Genomic DNA, 19,659 nt, shown 5'->3' with positions numbered 1-19,659 from the left:
CATTCCCCTCTCCTAATTTATGGCCATTCAGATAATAATCTGCCATCTCGTTTTTGCGACCAAAGTGGATAACTTGCATTTATCCACATTATACTGCATCTGCCATTGATTTGTCCAAATCACACTGATGGATCTCTGTATCCTCATCACAGCTCACCCTCCCACCCAGTTTTGTCGTATCTGCAGATTTGGAGATATTATATTTAGTTTTTTCATCTAAAATCATTAATATATATAGTGAATAACTGGGGTCCTAGCACTGATTCCTGCGGTACCCCACTAGTCACTGCCTTCCATTTAGAAAAATACCTGTTTATTCCTACTCTTTTTTTTTCCCCCCGACTGCCAGTTTTCTATCCATCTCAATACAATACCCCTACATTGTACACACTAATCTCTTATGTGGGACTTTGTTGAAAGTCTATGAAAGTCCACATGTACCACATCCACTGGCTTCCCAGACAAGAGATAGATGGGTTCTTGCGGCTGGACATAATTCATTCTCCCCCTCCCACACACAAGCACCGCAGCCATCATGGCCGCAAAGAGAGCAGCGTTGCGTTTCCGGGACGGCGAACTTGAGACCCTCCTAGACTCCATGGAGGAGAGTAGGCTGGTGCTGTACCCCGGGCCGGAGTTCATCAGGCGCCACCGTTGGCTGTGCCTGGGCGGAGGTGGGAGCCTCTGTCGGGGAGGTGGCCCAGACTGGAGACCAGTGCAGCAAAAAAATGTACAACCTCCTCAGGGCGGCCAGGGTGAGTACCCAGCGCCACGCCCCTGGCACCAAGCACCCTACCCCCCACACACACGACCTGGACCCCTCCCCCCGGGGGACGGTTTGACCCCCACCCTGACCCACATGCCAGCACCCATGCCAGCTACAATGGCTGTGTGCCCTGGCCATTGATGCCATCAACTACCCAACCCCTGGGCTGCATGCGTCGGATCGTCTAACACTGTAGTTGTTTGTGTTTGCCGCCCCCCCCTCCCCCAGGACAAGGCGCACAACCGCTGGGAGCGGGAGAAGACTGGAGAGGGAGCACCAGATCTGCATTCCCGAGCAGAGGAGGGCACTAGACATTGTCGGCGGCCTCGAGGAGAGGGAGGTCACTGACGCAGAGGTCAGCGATTAAGTGAGACCCCCTGCCTGGTTACGAGTCCCCAAGACTAATGTGTGCTCACCCCGGTCCCGCTGTCTAACCATACATGCTGTCTTGTGCCTTCCAGGCCCAGCCGGGGATGGGGCCGGCCCATCCGGGGACCCTGCCCTCAGCCAGTGCCAGAGCCGGTGCCCCCCCAGACAGCCGAGCATTGACCGGGAGAGCAGCCGGAACACCAGCCCTCTGCCTGAGACCCAGGAGACCCCGGAGTTCGGGTCAGAGGAGAACACAGACTTTCCGTCACAGCTGTCACCAACACTGTCCACCATCTCCGAGACACTCACCTCGGTTGGGCAAATTAACGAAGAGGCTCCTGGGATACTCACTGGTGTGCACCACACAGTCGTCCGGTACAGCAGGTGGGGGTAGGAGCAGCCGAGGGGCCAGACAGTCGGAGGGCAGTCCGGCCCCAGGAACCAGATTGCAGCCCAGTCTCAGTAGGCCATTGCTGAGAGCATCGGTGGCATTGCCCAGGTGCTGGCCGACGTCGCACAGAACCAGAGGGAGGTGGCCCACTTCCTGTGCTCCATGGTCCCGAACGTGCAGACCATTGTTGATACCATAGCGGGCCTCCAGGACTGGCAGCTCCGGGTGGCGGGGGGGCCTCTGGGGATGGCTCCGCTTGCAGCCCCCAGTCCCCTGGAGTAGCCCAGGGCCGTCGGGCACCCCGAGGGAGGAGGAGGTGCTGCGGCCCGTGCTGGTGACTCCTGCAGGGGAGGTCTCGGGACGCCGCAGCCCCTCGGACGGACGGACCCACCCACCCCCTCCTGTCTCTGGTGCATCTAGTGGGCAGCAGGCAGAACAGGGTGGCAAAATGCCACCTGGGACGCCGAGGAACATGCCGGGCCCATCCAGGCCGGGTCGCCCCAGGAGCTGTGCATCAACATCGCAGGGCAGGAGTCACAGCAGGCCGCCTCCACGTCTGGGGATCCACCTAGGCGTAGTGGTAGGGCCCGTAAGGGAAGAAAGTTTCGACACCAGTTAAGTTGGCATGGGTGCAGGGCACAGTTTAACTACAGAAACTGCACAGACTGCATATACCTCTTCACATCAAACACTTGTTAACACTGTTCAAACCTGCCTCTGTGCTCTGTCTGATGGGATGGGGCGGTGATGGCCACTGGGAGTGAGGGGTGGTGGACTAGTGAGACCTAGTGGGTGGACCGTGTAGGTCTCCACCCCCTCCCTAGCGACTCGACGGGACCGTGTGATGGAGTGTCCAGCTCACATGCAGGGATCCAGGTGGAAGATGCTACTGTGTGCATGGGTCAGACATTGAGCATGGAGCTCATCGCAGAGCGGGCTGTCATCATCATCATAGACCAGGCCCTCTGTCACTGCCCCCAGCTCGTAGGGCCGCTGGTATATATAACAGAGGGAGTGTTCTGGTGGGGTGGGAGGTGAGGGTGGTCGGTAATGTGGGAGGTGAGGGTGTTCTGGTGGTGTGGGAGGTGGGGGTGGTCGGTGGTGTGGGAGGTGAGGGTGCTCGGTGGTGTGGGAGGTGAGGGTGGTCGGTGGTGAAGGGGTGCGGTATTGTGGTGTCCGTACCCCTGCCCAGCAACCCCCCTCTCCCCTAGTTGGTGAAACATGTCTCGATGAGTCTGCCCCGTGCCGCTGGCCCTGGCGGTACCATTGTGCGGCCTCCCGTGCCTGGCCAGCCCCCATGTCCCGCTCATTGTCCCCCTCCCCCTCATCCTCATCCGACGAGGCCTGCCCTTCCTCCTCCTCCAGCACATCGCCCCTCTGCTGGGCTATATTGTGGAGGACACAGCAGACCACCTCGATGCGGCCAACCCTCCTGGCCTTGTACTAGAGTGCCCCTCCAGAGCGGTCCAGGCACCTGAAACACATCTTCAGGATCCCGAAGCACCTCTCAACCACACCCCTGGATGCACAATGGGCATCATTGTAGCGGTTCTCCGCGTCGGTCTGTGGACTCCGTATAGGCGTCAGCAGCCACGACCGCACTGGGTAACCCCTGTCATCCAGCAACCAGCCCCGCAGCTGGAGGGGGTATTCCTCGAACTTTCGGGTATCACCGATTGTGCCAATATGAATGAGTCACGTACACTGCCGGCTACCGGGTGCAGATCCGCAGGATCCTCATCTGATGGTCACAGACCACCTGAACGTTCATGGAGTGGTACCCCTTCCTGTCGTGAACATCGGCCTGTTATCTGGAGGCCGCAGGGTGACGTGCACCCCATCGATGACCCCCTGGGCCCAGGGCATCCTGGCGATGGCGGCGAAGCCCACTGCCCGGGCATCCTAGTGGGCGCAGTCCACTGGGTACTGAATGTACCGATCCGCCTGGGCATACAGGGCGTCAGTGACTGCACTGGTGCACCTGTGCGCCGATGTCCGGGAGATGCCGGACAGGCCCCCACTTGGCGATTGGAACAAACCCGTTGCGTAGAAGTTCAACGCTACCATCACCTTGATGGCCACCGGGAGTCGGTGTCCTCCCCCATTCCCATGCGATGCCAGATATGCCATCATGTGGCAGATGTGTCTCACCATCTCCCTGCTCATCCGCAGTCTCATCCTGCATGCCCGGTCCGGCCATTGTGTCTGCGTCCACCCAGGGGCCGGGGTGGGTGGCCAACAAGATGGCCACCGTAATGGCGCACTCTGCCTGGGCACCACCCGTGTCCTGTCAGGAGCTGCCCGGCCTGTCTACATCCCCCCGGCCCTGGCATGCCCCCCCCCCCCCCCCCCCGCCGAAAGCATGGCCGGTGTCCGATCTGGGGGCCCGCAGTCCCCCCACACCACCTCCTACCTCCTCTCTCAGCCAGCACACCAGGTTCACAATTAGCATGTTAGAAACACCCCGTCGGGAAATCGGCCCACCCAAGGCGCCGAATCGCTGAGGCCCTGGAGAATCAGTCATCATGACCAATAATAAGATGCATACTGTACTTCCGGGCCGCTGGGTGGGCACCACGATTCGTCTATTTCAGGGGTCCAGAGAATGCTGATTCAGCGTGAAACTGGCAACAAGCCTGATTTTGGCATCAGCCGATTCTCCGGCCGATCGCGTTTCGCGATTTCGGCATTATCCCACAGAGAATCCAGCCCGATGTACTTGCTCGAGAGGGACTGCAGCGAATATTTACCAGACTGATTCCAGGGATGTTGGGACTGAGGGATGAAGAGAGATTGAGTCATTTAGGATTATATTCATGGGAGTTCAGACGAATGAGGAGGGATCTCATATAAACCTACAAAATTCTAACAGGACTGAACAGGGTAGATGCAGGAAGGATGTTCCCGGTGGTGGGGGTCACAGTCTGAGGATACGGGGTAGACCATTTCGGACAGAGTTGAGGAGTAATTTCTTCACTCAGAGAGTGGTGAATCTGTCCCGTTCACTACCACAAGAAGTAGCTGAGGCCAAAACACTGTGGGTGGGAATCTCCATCACGCCGCACCAGATATCTGGGGCTGGATTCCCCCCCCCCCCCCCCCCCCCCCCCCGCCACATTTCCGTTTCACCCCGCCGGCGGGATGCCCCGTTATGCCGACCGGTCAATGGGGTTTCCCATTGTGGGGCAGCCCCACGCCGTTGGGGAAGCCCCGGGCTGCCGGCAAAACGGAGCATCCCGCCGGCAGAGAATCCAGCCCCTGGTGCGGCGCATCCCCAAGATTCTCCGTCTCGCCAGCCGGCCAATGGGGTTTCCCATTGTGGGCAGCCCCACGCCGTCGGGAAATCCCCGGGCTGCTGGCAAAGTGGAGCATCCCGGCACCGGAGAATCCAGCCCTGTATGTGTTCCAGAAAGAGTTGGATATAATTCTTGGGGCTAAAGGGATTTAAAGATATGGGAGGAAAGTGGGAACAGGTTACTGAGTCAGATGATCAGCCATGATCGTATTGCATGGGGTAGCAGGCTTGAAGGGCCGAATGGCCTCCTGCTCCTATTTTCTATGCTTCCAATCCATTATCTTTCCGATCACCAACATTCAGCTCTTTGGTTCCCTGGACTTGTTCAATATCCCTTTTTAAATCAAATTAACTGTCTACCAGTCTGACACTGTTCCCCTTTCTAATGAGTTATATATGCATAAATAGTGCCTCTTTTAGCTCCTTTTTTTCCATAATTCTTTCATGGGACGTGGGCATCGCAGTCTGGGCCAGAATTTATTGCCCATCCCTAATTGCCCTTGAGGGGGCAGTTCGGAGTCAACCACATTGCTGTGGGTCTGGAGTCACATGTAGGCCAGACCGGGTAAGGACAGCAGATTTCCGTCTCTAAAGGACATTAGTGAATCAGGTGAGTTTTTACAACAATTGACAATGGTTTCATTCGACTTGTAGTTCCAGATTTTTATTGAATTCAGATTTCACCCATTTGCCCTAGTGGGATTCAAACCCGGGTCCTCGGAGCATTACCCTGAATCTTATTAGCCCAAAGATGATTATTAGTCCAGTGATAAGCCACAACACCACCACCTTCCCTAACTACCTCTGCTCTGCTCAGATACAATCCATCTCAAGCTCTCTTAAGTTTGATTAGTTTACCCATTATTTCCCTCATTCCACCTTGAATTTTCTTTTCATTTCTTATTCCTGAGTTATGCCCAACTTGTTATTCTCCCTGGAATGTAGATATTTGTGAGTTTACATTGTGCATCTGTGTGATCCTATTCCAATCCTGATTTTCCTTTTGCTATTTATTTATCTGTAAAATATATTACAATTTTTAATAATATAATTTATAGTTCCGAGTTGCTATCCTAATTGTTTTTTTTTAACTTCCTTCCTAACCTATTAGTGCTCCCTTCTCCTTTACTGTCTGCGTATTTAATGTATGTATTCTTCTTTTGTTTAAATTTGACTAAAATTCTTTATTCACAAATACAGGGCAGGTCCATAAAGACCATTGCTTCTGAAATTAAATGAAAATCGCTTATTGTCACAAGTAGGCTTCAAATTAAGTTACTGTGAAACGCCCCTAGTCGCCACATTCCGGCGCCTGTTCGGGGAGGCTGGTACGGGAATTGAACCGTGCTGCTGGCCTGCCTTGGTCTGCTTTCAAAGCCAGCGATTTAGCCCTGTGCTAAACCAGCACCTTCTAGCCTAAATGCCACATTGCAGTGGTAGGCTGATTTTAATAATAATAATCGCTTATTGTCACAAGTAGGCTTCAATGAAGTTACTGTGAAAAGCCCCTAGTCGCCACATTCCGGCGCTTGTTTGGGAAGGCCCCTATGGGAATTGAACCCATATTGCTGGCCTTGTTCTGCATTACAAGCCAACTCCTGTTTAGCCCACTGTGCTAAACCAGCCCCTTTACGAGTTCATTTGTTGCTAATTTTCTTTGTGCATTTACCTGGGAGCTCGATTGTAGGTCAGAAGTTAACTGGAGGTCCTGGCAATCAGTTAGTGCCCTCCCATTTATTCTGCAGTTTGTGTGTGGCTTTTGGAAGACCCCGATACTGCATATTTGGAGTTTGAGGGACTAGAGTGAGAAGGAGTTCATTTTGGTCATTCAACAATAATCTAATTTCGCCCCCCAACCCCACCTCTGCTGACAGTTAGTTTTCTCCAAAGAAATCAACAAACAGCTGCCACCTCCGGACGAACCCTAGCATTGACCCTCTTAGGGCAAACTTTATTTTCTCAAACCAGGCCATGTCACTAAGCCAGATCTCTGAATTCGGGAGCTTTGAGTCCCTCCACACTAACAATATCCGTCTCCGGGCTACTAAGGAGGCAAAACCTACTCCACGTTCTCCCGGACAACATAGTAAACACCCCACAGAAATTTTATGGATCTAACTAATGAATAGTGCTTGAATTCTATTTATTTTCAGTGGAAATCTATGATCTCAGCAGAATCTGTCCGATTCTGTGCATCCTGCATGAAGCATGTGACTAATGCTTTCTTCACAAGAATGAACCAACACGAGGTTTCCCCATAAAAGCGAAGAGCCTTCGCTTTGAACCTTGGGATTTTCAGACTTGATAGATATGTCAAAGTCTGAGTAGCCGATGACAAACTGGTGACATTGGGCCTCTCAGTGAAGGTTTACTCTGCACATCCATATGACACTAGCATTTGGCCAACAATCCTTATGTGCCAAGTCTCTCTGGACCAAGGCATTCTTTGGATTAATGTAAAATTCTGTAGCTTTTAAAATATTTGTAAACTTATCTTGGCTGTTCAGATGCCATGACAGCAGTTATTGTGAAAAGTAATACAAGCTAACCTGTTACAGCAAATGGCATTGCAAAATGATTCTGTTCTGTTCTTAGTTACTAATTCAAAGCGGCAAGAACCCTCACATTACTTATGAATACACAATGCCACGGATTCATCACTTCAAACGCATTCGACCTTCCTTTGGTTCGTATTACTACATGCCTGGATCAGATTCTCAAAGCATAGAAAGTGATGATGAGCTCATTGATCGGAGTTATGACTTGGATAGTGAAGAGAGTGCGGCTATTTTTCATACTAATGCAAGTTACAGCAAGAAGCTGTCAAAGGAAATTTCCAAAACGGGAAACCGTTTGTTCGGAACAGTGAAAAACCTGGCTGGTTTTGATGTGACCAATTCAATCTACGATGAAGCAGCTCCTGAGTTTGAATCAGAAGATGAGAATATGCATCAAAACAAAGGTATAGTACTGAGATTTTGGAGAAATAACCCATCACCGTAAAATGAAATATATTCAAATTCTTTTCAATTTTCTTACTCTTTTGCTTCAGATTTTTTTAATATCTGTTATCTTCTCCCAAATCTCACATCATTCCCCAAGCAAATCATCAGTTTTTAGGCAGCCAGATCTGGAGCACCGGAGGAAACACACAGACACGGGGAGAACGTGCAGACTCTGCACAGAAGTAACCTAGGCTGGAAATCGAATCCAGGACCCTGGCGCTGTGAAGCAACAGTGCTAACCAATGTGCTACCATGCCGCCAGTTCCAAAAAACATGCTTGTTAGGTGAATTGGACACTCTGAATTCTCCCTCAGTGTACCCGGAGTGTGCCGGCTAGGGAATTTTCACAGTAACTGCATTGCAGTGTAAATGTAAACCTACTTGTGACACTAATAAAGATTATTATTATTATTATCTTCCAAGCCTTTCCCACATCTAGACTTGACCATTCCATTTCTTTCCTGGCCAGCCTGCTTTCCTCCACCCCCCTCAAATTTCAGCTCATCAGAAATCTACCGGTTTTATATTCTTTAAGACCTCCTCACCCATGGACTTGTTGACCTGCACTGACTCCAACACCATCAACTTAAAATTCTATTTTTCATGTTTAAATCACTTAATGGCATTTACCCTTCCTAGTTCTGTAATCTCCAGCTCAGCACCCCGCTGCCCTCAAAACCCCATCACTTTGACCATTTTTGCATCTCCTGCTCCCTTCACCTTTGTGACTTAGCCCCTTTGGCTCCAAGCTCTCCACTGATTAAACCTTTTGTGGTAAACCACTATTATATTGTACATACTGTTCTTACTTATGGTACTTACTGTTCGTTACATGCCTGGGTTAGTCCCTGCTGGCTCCGCCCCTCGGGCTCAAGTATAAAGGTAGCTAACCTCCAGCCCTGCCCTCATTCTGGGACCGGCTGCCAGCAGGTGTCCTTTAGCTGATTAAAGCCACAGTTTACTCTTCCGACTCTCGTCTGTCGTCATTGATGGTACATCAATTTAATCAGCTAAAATTTTAAGATGGATCCATTACTCAAGCCTGATCGCCTGGAACTGGACCCCCAAGCAGCCGACGCCACTGCCACATTTGAACACTGGCTAAGCGCCCCGGAGAATCGCAAGCTGAATTTCTGCATGCCTTGCGGGTACACGACCGGAACTGCAGTTATAAGGCGGTATCGGCTGTCAAGCACATCGAATTGCTGATCCGGGACGCCTATGTCGCAGGCATAATATCTAATTACATCCGCCAGCGCCTACTAGAAGGGGGTACACTCGACCTCCAAGACACAGTGCAACTCTCGGACTCGCTGGAAGTAGCCTTCCATAATATGGATGCCTGCACCTCCGACCGTGGGCGCCGTCATCACCCGACCCAGGGGCGCCGCAAGCCTGTGCCGCGCAGCGACCCGCCAACACTGGAGGCCCGAAATGTTACTTCTGTGGCCAGGGTAAGCACCCCAGACAACGCTGCCCAGTGAGGAGCGCGATCTGCCACGGGTGCGGAAAGAAGGGCCTCTTCTCTAAAGTCTGCCAGGCCCGACCTGTTTCTAAACCCAGCAGCGCTGCGTGTAGCCCGCGGGGACAGCCCCCATCTTCCACGTCATCCGCCACATGCGACCCGTGGGGGCCGCCATCTTCGACGCCACCCACCACGTGTGGGCCGCCATCTTCGACGCCACCCGCCACGTGGGGGCAGCCATCTTGGAATCACCCCACCGCCTCCCGGAACCCCTGCTCACCAGATCGTACGCTGGCCTCCGCTACCCTCGATCAGCCCACCCACCTTCCAAAGCTCGCCTCCATCACCCTCAACCAATCTTGACCTCATCACCTCACTAAATCCATGATGGCCGTCCGGATCAACGGCCATGAGACGACCTGCCTCTTCGCTCTGGGAGCGCGGAGGGTGTCATTCACCCAGATACGGTATGGCGCTGCTCCCTCCCAATTTTACCCGCGACTCAGAAAACCTCCCTGACTTCCGAATCACATTCCGTGGAAGTCCGTGGGTACTGTGTCGCAACCCTTACAGTACGGTGCGTCGAGTACAAAAATTTCAAGCTCTACGTCCTACCCCAACTCTGCGCTGCCCTACTATTAGGTCAAGATTTCCAATGCCACCTCAAAAGTCTTACCTTGGAGTTCGATGGATCCCTGTCCCCTCTCACCGTCTAGCCTCTCGACCCTTAAGGTCGCCCCACCCCCGCACTTTGCTAACCTCGCCCCGGACTGTCGCCGGTTAGCTGATTAAAGCCACAGTTTACTCTTCCGACTCTCGTCTGTCGTCATTGATGATACATCATCTTTCCACCTTCCTCTCCTCCTTCAACGTGCAGCTAAAGTGAACCTCATTGCCTAAGCTTTTGGTTCTTTGGTTTGGTATCCATTATTTGATTACACTTCTGTGAAATGATTTGTGTGTTTTCCTATATGAAAGGTGCTACATATATCCTTTAAGAAAATTCTTAAAGTTGGTTCATCTGTTTAATCGTTTGCTGTTTCTTGAATATTTTATTTTTAGTCAATCTATCTGCCTTGTCTTTCTGCTTTGCTACAGACATCAAAAATAATACTCAACTTAACAGTGTTGAAGACAATGATTATTCAACGATAGACATAGCCTCAGAAATGACCTCAGAAGAATATATATTAATGTCCAAGAATCATTTGGCAAATGCATTTACAGATGGACATTCTTCTCATATCGAAGGACACATTGAGCTCAATACAAATATGACTGAAAACACAAGAGGAGGCCCACTGTACTTTGCAGAATCCAGTGCAGCCAGCTTGCTGGTGTATTATGAAGTAAAAGAAAAGATGAGGAGCTACAGAATTAATGAAACCTTCCTGGATCTGACCTTCAGGAAAGCCTTTAACATGTCTGCAGAGATTCCATTCTCCAATGAAACACTCCTACACATTATTCAGCAAGCAAACCGAACACAGAAAGTACGGTAAGCAATTCTACCAAATAGTTAGGATGAGTTATGTTTTCTTTGCCTCTTGAAACGTGTTCCAGCTCCAGAAAGATTTTTTAAATCTTGGTATTAGAGAAATTGATAGCTGTTGTAAAATCTTTCTACATGGTGTTCTGTGAATTTCTTTTTGTGTTGAAGGCCACATATAACCTTAGGCTGTTATTGTTCACTTGACCTTCACATAATTGAATAGAAACCTGCCCAGATGCCATTGCTCTTGTGTTTAACAAGGTAATGTGAAGAGCTATCTGCCAGCTCTAATTCGTGGCTGGCCCTCCTGGACTCGGATGCATTGCTGTTATGCTATTAGACATCATTATTAAAAGTTAATTTTAAAAAGACTCGACTTGATAATTCTGTAACAACATTACATTTGAATCTGATGAGATGCAATCTTTCAGAGAGGCAGTAAAGTCAGGAACAGGAAGTACACTTTACTAAAAGATGAGTGTATTCCAGCAATATTAAACATGCACAGGAGCAGACAGATTAGTAAAGCCCTGAAAATCCACAACCTTGCTCTACTGATTTACCCATGGTACAGTGTTCATTAGCCCCAGATGCCTCTGACGCTGTGTTTATACTGGGATTGTGTATTCCCATCAGATTTATGTGTGCTCTTGCCAGTAATGGAGCAGATTGGTGCCTATTATGGGATGGTAAGAAATCCTATAGGGAGGATAGCTGGCATATCCAACTGATGGGAATTTTTTTGTTCAAGAAGCTTGTCTCTTTTCTAGAAAAGCAGGTAAACTTGAAGTGGCTCATTATTTTGCAATGAGCTTCCCAAAGGAAAATTACTTTATGATATATCTTGACTTCACTTGCACCAAGATGTGCTCCTCACAAGTGTTGGATGCCACAGGTCACCAGCACAGTTGCGGACTTTTTTTGGGGGGGGGCGGATGTTGGCGTCACTCGTTAGGCCAGCATTTATTGGCCATCACAAATTACCCTCGAGAATGTAGTGGGTGAGCTGCCTTCCATGTGGTGTAGGCGCACACACTGTTCTGTTAGGAAGGGAGTTCCAGGATTTTAACCCAGCAAAAGTGAAGGAGGGCGATATAGTTCCGAGTCAGGGAGGTAAGTTGCTTGGAGGGAAACCTCCAGGTGGTGGGGTTCCCAGGTATCTGCAGCTCTTGTCCTTCTAGGTGGTAGTGGTCGTGGGTTTGGAAGATGCTGTCGAAGGAACCTTGGTGAGTTCCTGCAGTGCACATGGATGCTGCCGAGCTTGAAGACCAAGTGTAACCTGGGGCGAAATTCTCCGGAAACGGCGCGATGTCCGCCGACTGGCGCCCAAAACGGCGCAAATCAGACGGGCATCGCGCCGCCCCAAAGGTGCGGAATGCTCCGCATCTTTGTGGGCCGAGACCCAACCTTGAGGGGCTAGGTCGGCGGCGGACGAATTTCCGCCCCGCCAGCTGGCGGAAAAGGCCTTTGGTGCCCCACCAGCTGGCGCGGAAATGACATCTCCGGGCGGCGCATGCGCGGGAGCGTCAGCAGCCGCTGACAGCTTCCCATGCATGCGCAGTGGAGGGTGTCTCTTCTGCCTCTGACATGGTGGAGACCGTGGCGGAGGCGGAAGGGAAAGAGTGCCCCCATGGCAGAGGCCCGCCCGCGGATTGGTGGGCCCAGATCGCGGGCCAGGCCACCGTGGGGGCACCCCCCGGGGCCAGATCGCCCCGCGCCCCCCCAGGACCCCGGAGCCCGCCCGCGCCGCCTTGTCCCGCCGGTAAGGTGGGTGGTTTAATTTACGCCGGCGGGACAGGCATTTTAGCGGCGTGACTTCGGCCCATCCGGGACGGAGAATCGAGCGGGGGGCCCGCCAACCGGCGCGGCGCGATTCCCGCCCCCGCCGAATCTCTGGTGCCGGAGACTTTGGCAACCGGCGGGGGCGGGATTCGCGCCAGCCCCCGGCGATTCTCCGACCCGGCGGGGGGTCGGAGAATCTCGCCCCAGGTCCCATTCCAATATTTGCACCTTGAATCTACTTTAAATGTTTCATATTTTCAGTGCCATAATTTTGCAGGTTTAGCTTCCACTAAAATGTGGACTTAAACAGGTTCAATGCGTGTAGAAAGAAATGTACTAAAGTACATTATAAGACTAAGTTACTTACATAATGTAAAAGAATCCACGCATTAAACTCTGAGAGAATTGTGTAGCAACAGAACTATCTTGCCGTGAATCTACTTGCAGTTTCCTTTTTGGTAAATAGATGTAGCTGAACACTGCAAACAAGTTGTATGCAAATAATAAATTTAAATAGCATGGCAAAATCCGGTTGGTGCACATTGCAGGCAGTCTGTCAGACCCATGCATCTAGATTTATCCACCGAGTTAGTGCTGGTATTAAAGGAGTGAGAGATCATAGCCACTGTCAGTAGATCAGGACTTAATTTTGCACCAAACTTCTGTTATGACACCATTGGCTAGTATGCAGTTAATTACAGGCCCTGGAATCCCAACCCAAGTGAATTAATCAATAATTGATATAAAAATTCCCAAAATCTTTGGCCCTTGGCTGCCCAATAATTTACAGTCACCAGGTTTGTAAGTTGAAACACAATTACTGCTTATTTATAACCGAAATAAAGGTGAAATATGCAGTAATTTCAGCAGGATAACAAGCAAACTAACTTACTACCCCCTTTAATTGACCCAGCATTTCGACCTAGTGCATTGACCGCCAGCCAAGTCAGTCATCGCTGATCTCCTGCTGCGACAATCCTCCGCTCAAATTAAAGGCACAGGCCACACACAAGCTTCTTTGTCTTAAAGTCACAGGTCCATTAATCACCAATGAATCAAAACAGTAATTACAAAAACAAAGGAAGGGAATAGATAGGAACAAACAGGGGGGTCCTTTCACTTCTGTTGCAGTTTTTCAATCTGAGTGGCACCTCTGCCAGTAGCAAATTTGCACAAGAAGCTCTAGAATAGATAGTGAGCCTTTCCTCAGGCACGTGGGTTTATATGCTGCAACCCAACAGTAGTGATGTTCCTGGATTCTGCTTTGTCATTATTTGCTGTTCATGTCAGAGCTTCTGCTGTCTAGAGATTGTGCAGGTGTAACAGTGAGGCAAATACAGCTATAAAACAGCTTTGATATTATGGACATAGTTGAAACATTTACACTAATATCAAACTGTTTAAAGCAGAAATCTGTCTAGTCAGATTTCTTAGGTGCAATGGTATATTAGTAATTTGGAAGTTCCAACATCAAAATCAGTCAGAACATTTTTCAGCTGTTTTTTAAAAATTAAAACCGTTATCTGTTGAGCCAGGATCTGAAAATTGCTTTTGGAATATCAGTCATAACACATGATGAAAAGAAAGTGCGTCTGTCTGATATTAAGTGATCTTCTGTTTCTCTAAAGCTGGGTATTTTTATTACATTCTCTCTGTTTCTAGCCAGCTGAAGCTCTGCTTGTAACGAGTCTTGGAATTCTTCCTGAACAGCAGGACAGGTAGGTTTGTAACACACTTGTTTGCGCAGTGCTTTGTTCCAGTTTACCTTGCTCAGGCCTCATTTATTTCTCCATTTATATTTTCAGAAATAGACTGAAGCTGCTAAGAAAGGGCCTGGGAGTGAGTGCTGCTGATATGTACAGATGGAAACTGTCTTCTCATGAACCCTGCAGTTCCACCTGCACCACAGGTACACTGTATGCTTTTGTATTAACATTGTGGAACTGCAATTTAATGTGATGACACTGTGGTTTATCTCAGGTAAGTATTCCTTTAAGAGAGCAAGCCCATTGGCTTCAAAGGCTGGTTTACAAGAAAGCCCAGCTGACAGAGACCCGGTTGAAGTGCAGTCATTTTAAACAACCAACCCTGTTGCCTCCCACCTAAGCATCTTCCAAAACCTCAATCATTGTTTGTACAAAATGGACCACTCTAGAAAGGGAAACATGTTTGTCACAACTCTTAACCCCACCCTTCTGGCTTTGCTTATTGGATAGCCGGCTTATCTCTCAGTCAGACAGTGTGGGTTCACAGCCCAGAGATTTTTGTACTTAACTGGGAAAGTTCTCTGGGGTTTCTCCTGATGGACCACAAGTAATTTCCAATAGACACCCAAATGGTACCAAAATTATGGGAGTCAGTTGGAAGAGTTCCGAATAAATTTCCAGCTGTGAAACCTTTGGAACATTGAGATTGTGAAAAGTGTTATTTAATTGCAAGTCCATTTTTTTTCAGAAACCAAGACTTTATAGGTTTCATATATTTAAATGAAACACAACGGGATTCTCCCCTACCCGGCGGGGCGGGGGGTCCCGGCGTGACGGGGGTGGCATGAACCACTCTGGGGCAGGCCGCCCCAAAGGTGCGGAATCCTCCGCACCTTCAGGGGCTAGGCCCACCCCGGAGTGGTTGGCGCCCCGCCAGCCAGCGGGATAGGGTTTGGCGTCACGCCAACCGGCGCGAAGGGCCTCCGCCAGCCGGCGTGAGTTGGCGCAATGCGCGGGAGCGCCAGCGCGTGCTGGCGTCATCCCCATGCATGCGCAGAGTGGATTCGCTTCCGCACCGGGGAATGGCGGAAGACCACAGCCTCCGGTGCGGGACAATAGAGTGCCTCCCGCACAGGCCCGCCCGCGGATCGGTGGCCCCCGACCGCGGGCCAGGCCACCGTGGGGGCACCTCCCAGGGCCAGATCCCCCCGCGACCCCCCAGGAACCCCAGAGCCCGCCCGCACTGCCAGGTCCCGCCGGTAAGGGACCTACTCTAATTTACGCTGGCGGGACCGGCTACAGACGGGCGGGACTTCGGCCCATTGCGGGCCGGGGAATTCGGCGCCCATTGAGTTGCGCCGGATCCCGCCATTCTCCGAGGCGGGCGGCGCAACTCACGCCGGGCCAGTTTTGGGGGGCGGGAGAATTGGGAGGACGAGCGGGGGCGGGATTCACGCCGACCCCCGCCGATTCTCCCACCCGGCGGGGTGTCGGAGAATTCCGCCCAACCTCTCTAATTGTACCACCACCCAGTCAGTTAGCTGGGACAGCCTGCTAACTTTCTGCTTAGGTTCAGGATGGAAAGAACATTTCCATCTCCGAGTGATGATATTTGTGTGGCTGAGTCAATTCCTTTGCAAAATTATATTGGATACTCTGAAGCAACAGCATTATTGTAATGAGAAGGCATGGCATTCCTGAATGATTTACATTTCTATGTAATGAGGCCAGGTCCCCCTGTTTCTGACTGTAAAGGGGCCCTATATTCATTTTTGTCAATCTTTTTCTCTTTATATACCCATAGAAACTTTTAGTCAGTTTTTATGTTACCAACTAGTTACTTTCAAATTGCATTTCCCCCTTTTTAATCAATCCTTTGTCTGTCTTTGCTGAATTTTAAACTGTCCCAATCCTCAGGTCTATTGCTCTTTGTTGCTAGTTGTATGCCTCTTCTTTGAATCTAATACTATCTCTAATTTTCCTTGTAAGCCATGGTTTGATCACAGTTCCCTTTCTACTCTTCCGCAAAATTGAAATAAGCAACTTTTGGAGTTCACCTATTCGTTCCTGAATGCCTGCTTACAATGAAGTTCAATCAGTCTTTTGATGCAGTTAGACACCAGTGTAATTGATCTCACACTTGTGTCTTTAGTTCATGAAACATCTCCCCTCATGACAGGGTCAGACATTGGTGCATTTAAAGGTTTCATAATTTCCACCTGACTGATGTCTGTGACCCACATAATGCGGTTTGTTGTAATTATGTCTCATGAAATGGCAGTAACTTCACTGAGAGTTTATCATAGATTATCATAAATTTATTATCTGCTTCCTGATGTTTCAACTTCCCAAAAACTGTGTGGTGAGGCGGGGGGGGGGGGGGGGGGGGGGGGGGGGGGGTTAAGGCTCATGGATTGGAAACAATGTTAGCATGGGATAAGGATTGGTAACTAAGAGAAAACAGAATAGGAATAAACAGGTTAGGTGGAATTCTCCCATCTGGGACTGTCCCGGGTGTGGAGTCGGGGAGTGTTCTATTGCAGAGGGGAACGGGAAACCACGCCATATCTTCCGCCCCAGCATAATTAATTTTTAGGCCGTCATCTGTGGCGGGGTGGATAGGTCTGATTATGCACTTCCCAATGTCATATCTGGGTGCCATATTGATGAGTTTCCAATGTCAAAGACCCACTTATTGAAGCAAGAAGATGGGTCTCCAGGAACACACCGAGGCTAGAAGATGGACCCACCCACTGCTGTGATGTTGCAGGGTCACTGGGAGCCTCCATCCCGAACTCTGGAGGCAGCCCCGAGCATTCTTCAGACAAGTCCCTGACGTCTGCATGCCTCGTTCTTCCAGAGATAGCCTGAATCAGCGCGTATTTCCACAGGTGTTGCGGAGAACCTGGCATTATGGGGGCTGGTTTAGCACAGGGCTAAATCGCTGGCTTTGAAGGCAGGCCAGCAGCCCGGTTCGATTCCCGTACCAGCCTCCCGAACAGGCGCCGGAATGTAGCGACTAGGAGCTTTTCACAGTAACATTCACTTGAAGCCTACTTGTGACAAGTGATTTTCATTTCATTTTCATTCGGGAAGATTCCAGTCAGGTCGATATCTACATCCATTAGCTGGATGCCAATCAATTTTGTGACTGCTGCAAATGAGTTTCCAGATCCGTCATGGTGGGCACCAGCGGGTTCCAGGTCCGCCATGGTGGGCACCAGCGGGTTCCAGATCCACCATGGTGGGCACCAGCGGGTTCCAGATCCACCATGGTGGGCACCAGCGGGTTCCAGATCCACCATGGTGGGCACCAGCGGGTTCCAGATCCGTCATGGTGGGCACCAGCGGGTTCCAGGTCCGCCATGTTGGGCACCAGCGGGTTCCAGGTCCGCCCATGGTGGGCACCAGCGGGTTCCAGGTCCGCCATGGTGGGCACCAGCGGGTTTCCAGATCCGTCATGGTGGGCACAAGACGGGTTCCAGATCCACCATGGTGCGCACCAGCGGGTTCCAGATCCACCATGGTGGGCACCAGCGGGTTCCAGATCCACCATGGTGGGCACCAGCGGGTTCCAGACCTGCCATGGTGGGCACCAGCGGGTTCCAGATCCGTCATGGTGGGCACCAGCGGGTTCCAGATCCGCCATGGTGGGCACCAGCGGGTTCCAGATCCGCCATGGTGGGCACCAGCGGGTTCCAGATCCGTCATGGTGGGAAAGGCCAGCAGGTTCCAGATCCGCCATGGTGGGCACCAGCAGGTTCCAGATCCGCCATGGTGGGCAACCAGCGGGTTCCAGATCCGCCATGGTTGCACCAGCAGGGTTCCAAGACATGCCATGGTGGGGCACCAGCGGTTCCAGATCCGCCATGGTGGCACCAGCGGGTTCCCAGATCTACCATGGTGGGCACCAGCGGGTTCCAGATCCGCCATGGTGGGCACCAGCGGTTCCAGACCTGCCATGGTGGGCACCAGCGGGTTCCCAGACCTGCCATTGTGCTACAACCTCGTTTTAGTAGTTATTGAACGTGCATCAATTTAATAGACTAGACTTAAGTAGAAAGGTTGGATCTCCGAATCAAGCCGGAGTGTCTACAACTCAGTCCCCACGCGGCAAACTCTGCGGCGATTTTCAGCACTGGCTATCGTGTTTCAAAGGCTACCTTGAGACGGCTGGAGGCACACCCTCGGGGGAGCAGAAACTGCTTCTCCTGCACTCAAGGGTAAGCCCTGGGATCTACACCCTCATCGAGGAGGCGGAAGACTTTGATGCAGCAATCGAACTTTTAAAAGGACATTATATCCGCCCAGTAAATCGGGTCTGCGCACGTCACCCTGGCAACGAGACGACAAAGCCCCGTGGAATCGTTGGAGGAGTTCTACCGCGCGCTACTGGTGCTGGGCAGAAGCTGTGGCTGCCTGCAAGTTTCGGCGAGCGACCACACGGAACTCCTAATCCGGGATGCCTTCGTAGCAGGTATGAGCTCCTCAGAGATCCGCCAGCATCTTTTAGAGAAAGACAGCCTGGGACTTAGGCAGGCACGGGCCCTGGCAGGGTCCATGGACGTTGCCTCCAGGGACGCACAATCCTACATGCCCGACCACGCGGCGGCCCCCTGGGCAGCGTGGAATCCCGCAGCGGCAGCCCCACAGACCTTCCCCGTGTCCCCGCAGGCCTGCGCTGTAAGGCGGCCCGCCAACTCCGACGGGCCCCGCTGTTTCTTCTGAAGGCAGGAAAAGACACCCCGCCAGCGCTGCCCGGCCCGCACATCCACCTGCAAAGGGTTGTGGCAAGAAGGGCCATTTTATGGGGGTCTGCCAGGCTACGAGCGATGGCCGCGGTCTCCAGCGGCGACTCCGGACTGCCACAGCGAACTTCTCCTCGGGCCCTGGCGGCCAGACTGTCACCGCCACCCCCGTATCCAAGGGCCACGGGCGGCGCCATCTTGTCCCCGGATGGATGGGCGGCGCCATTTTGTCCATCTCCGACCACGATGTGCGACCCATGGGAGACGCCATCTGGATGGGGCCCCAGGATCCCAGCCCGGCCGACTACACACTGCCCGATCAAAATTCACAAATACTGCGTCTGGCCTCGGTGACTCTGGGCCAAACTCGACATCGAACACTCTCAACAGCAACGACGACGGTCTTCATCAGCGCCACGAGACGTCCTGCCTGATCGACCTGGGAGCATGGAGAGCTTTATACACCCCGACACGGTAATGCGCTGTTCACTTTTACCCACCCTGTAAATCAAAGAATCTCCCTGGCCTCCGGTTCCACTCAGTGGAGATAAAGGGGTTCTGTCGAGCAAACTTCATAGTCCAAGGAAGGAAATTGAACAATTTCTGCCTTTTATGTCCTTCCGCACCTCTGCGCGGCTAC

The 19,659-nt window shown here is 51.5% G+C and overlaps 1 protein-coding gene across 7 annotated transcripts in view; it reads left to right on the top strand.

The window, feature by feature from the left end:
- Positions 1 to 19,659, top strand: part of adamtsl2 (ADAMTS-like 2) — a 154,534-nt gene that overhangs the window by 85,875 nt on the left and 49,000 nt on the right. For all 7 annotated transcript variants that reach the window (XM_072488951.1, XM_072488952.1, XM_072488954.1 and 4 more), the window contains 3 exons: positions 7,417 to 7,783; positions 10,390 to 10,789; positions 14,371 to 14,474. In XM_072488951.1, the coding sequence (XP_072345052.1) occupies positions 7,417 to 7,783; positions 10,390 to 10,789; positions 14,371 to 14,474 (871 nt within the window). The remainder of the gene's footprint in view (positions 1 to 7,416; positions 7,784 to 10,389; positions 10,790 to 14,370; positions 14,475 to 19,659) is intronic.

The sequence above is a fragment of the Scyliorhinus torazame genome, chromosome 22 (genome assembly GCF_047496885.1).
Source record: "Scyliorhinus torazame isolate Kashiwa2021f chromosome 22, sScyTor2.1, whole genome shotgun sequence".
Lineage (NCBI taxonomy): Eukaryota > Metazoa > Chordata > Chondrichthyes > Carcharhiniformes > Scyliorhinidae > Scyliorhinus > Scyliorhinus torazame.
Note: the sequence above shows the minus strand (reverse complement) of the source record. Positions and strands in the feature narration are given on the sequence as shown.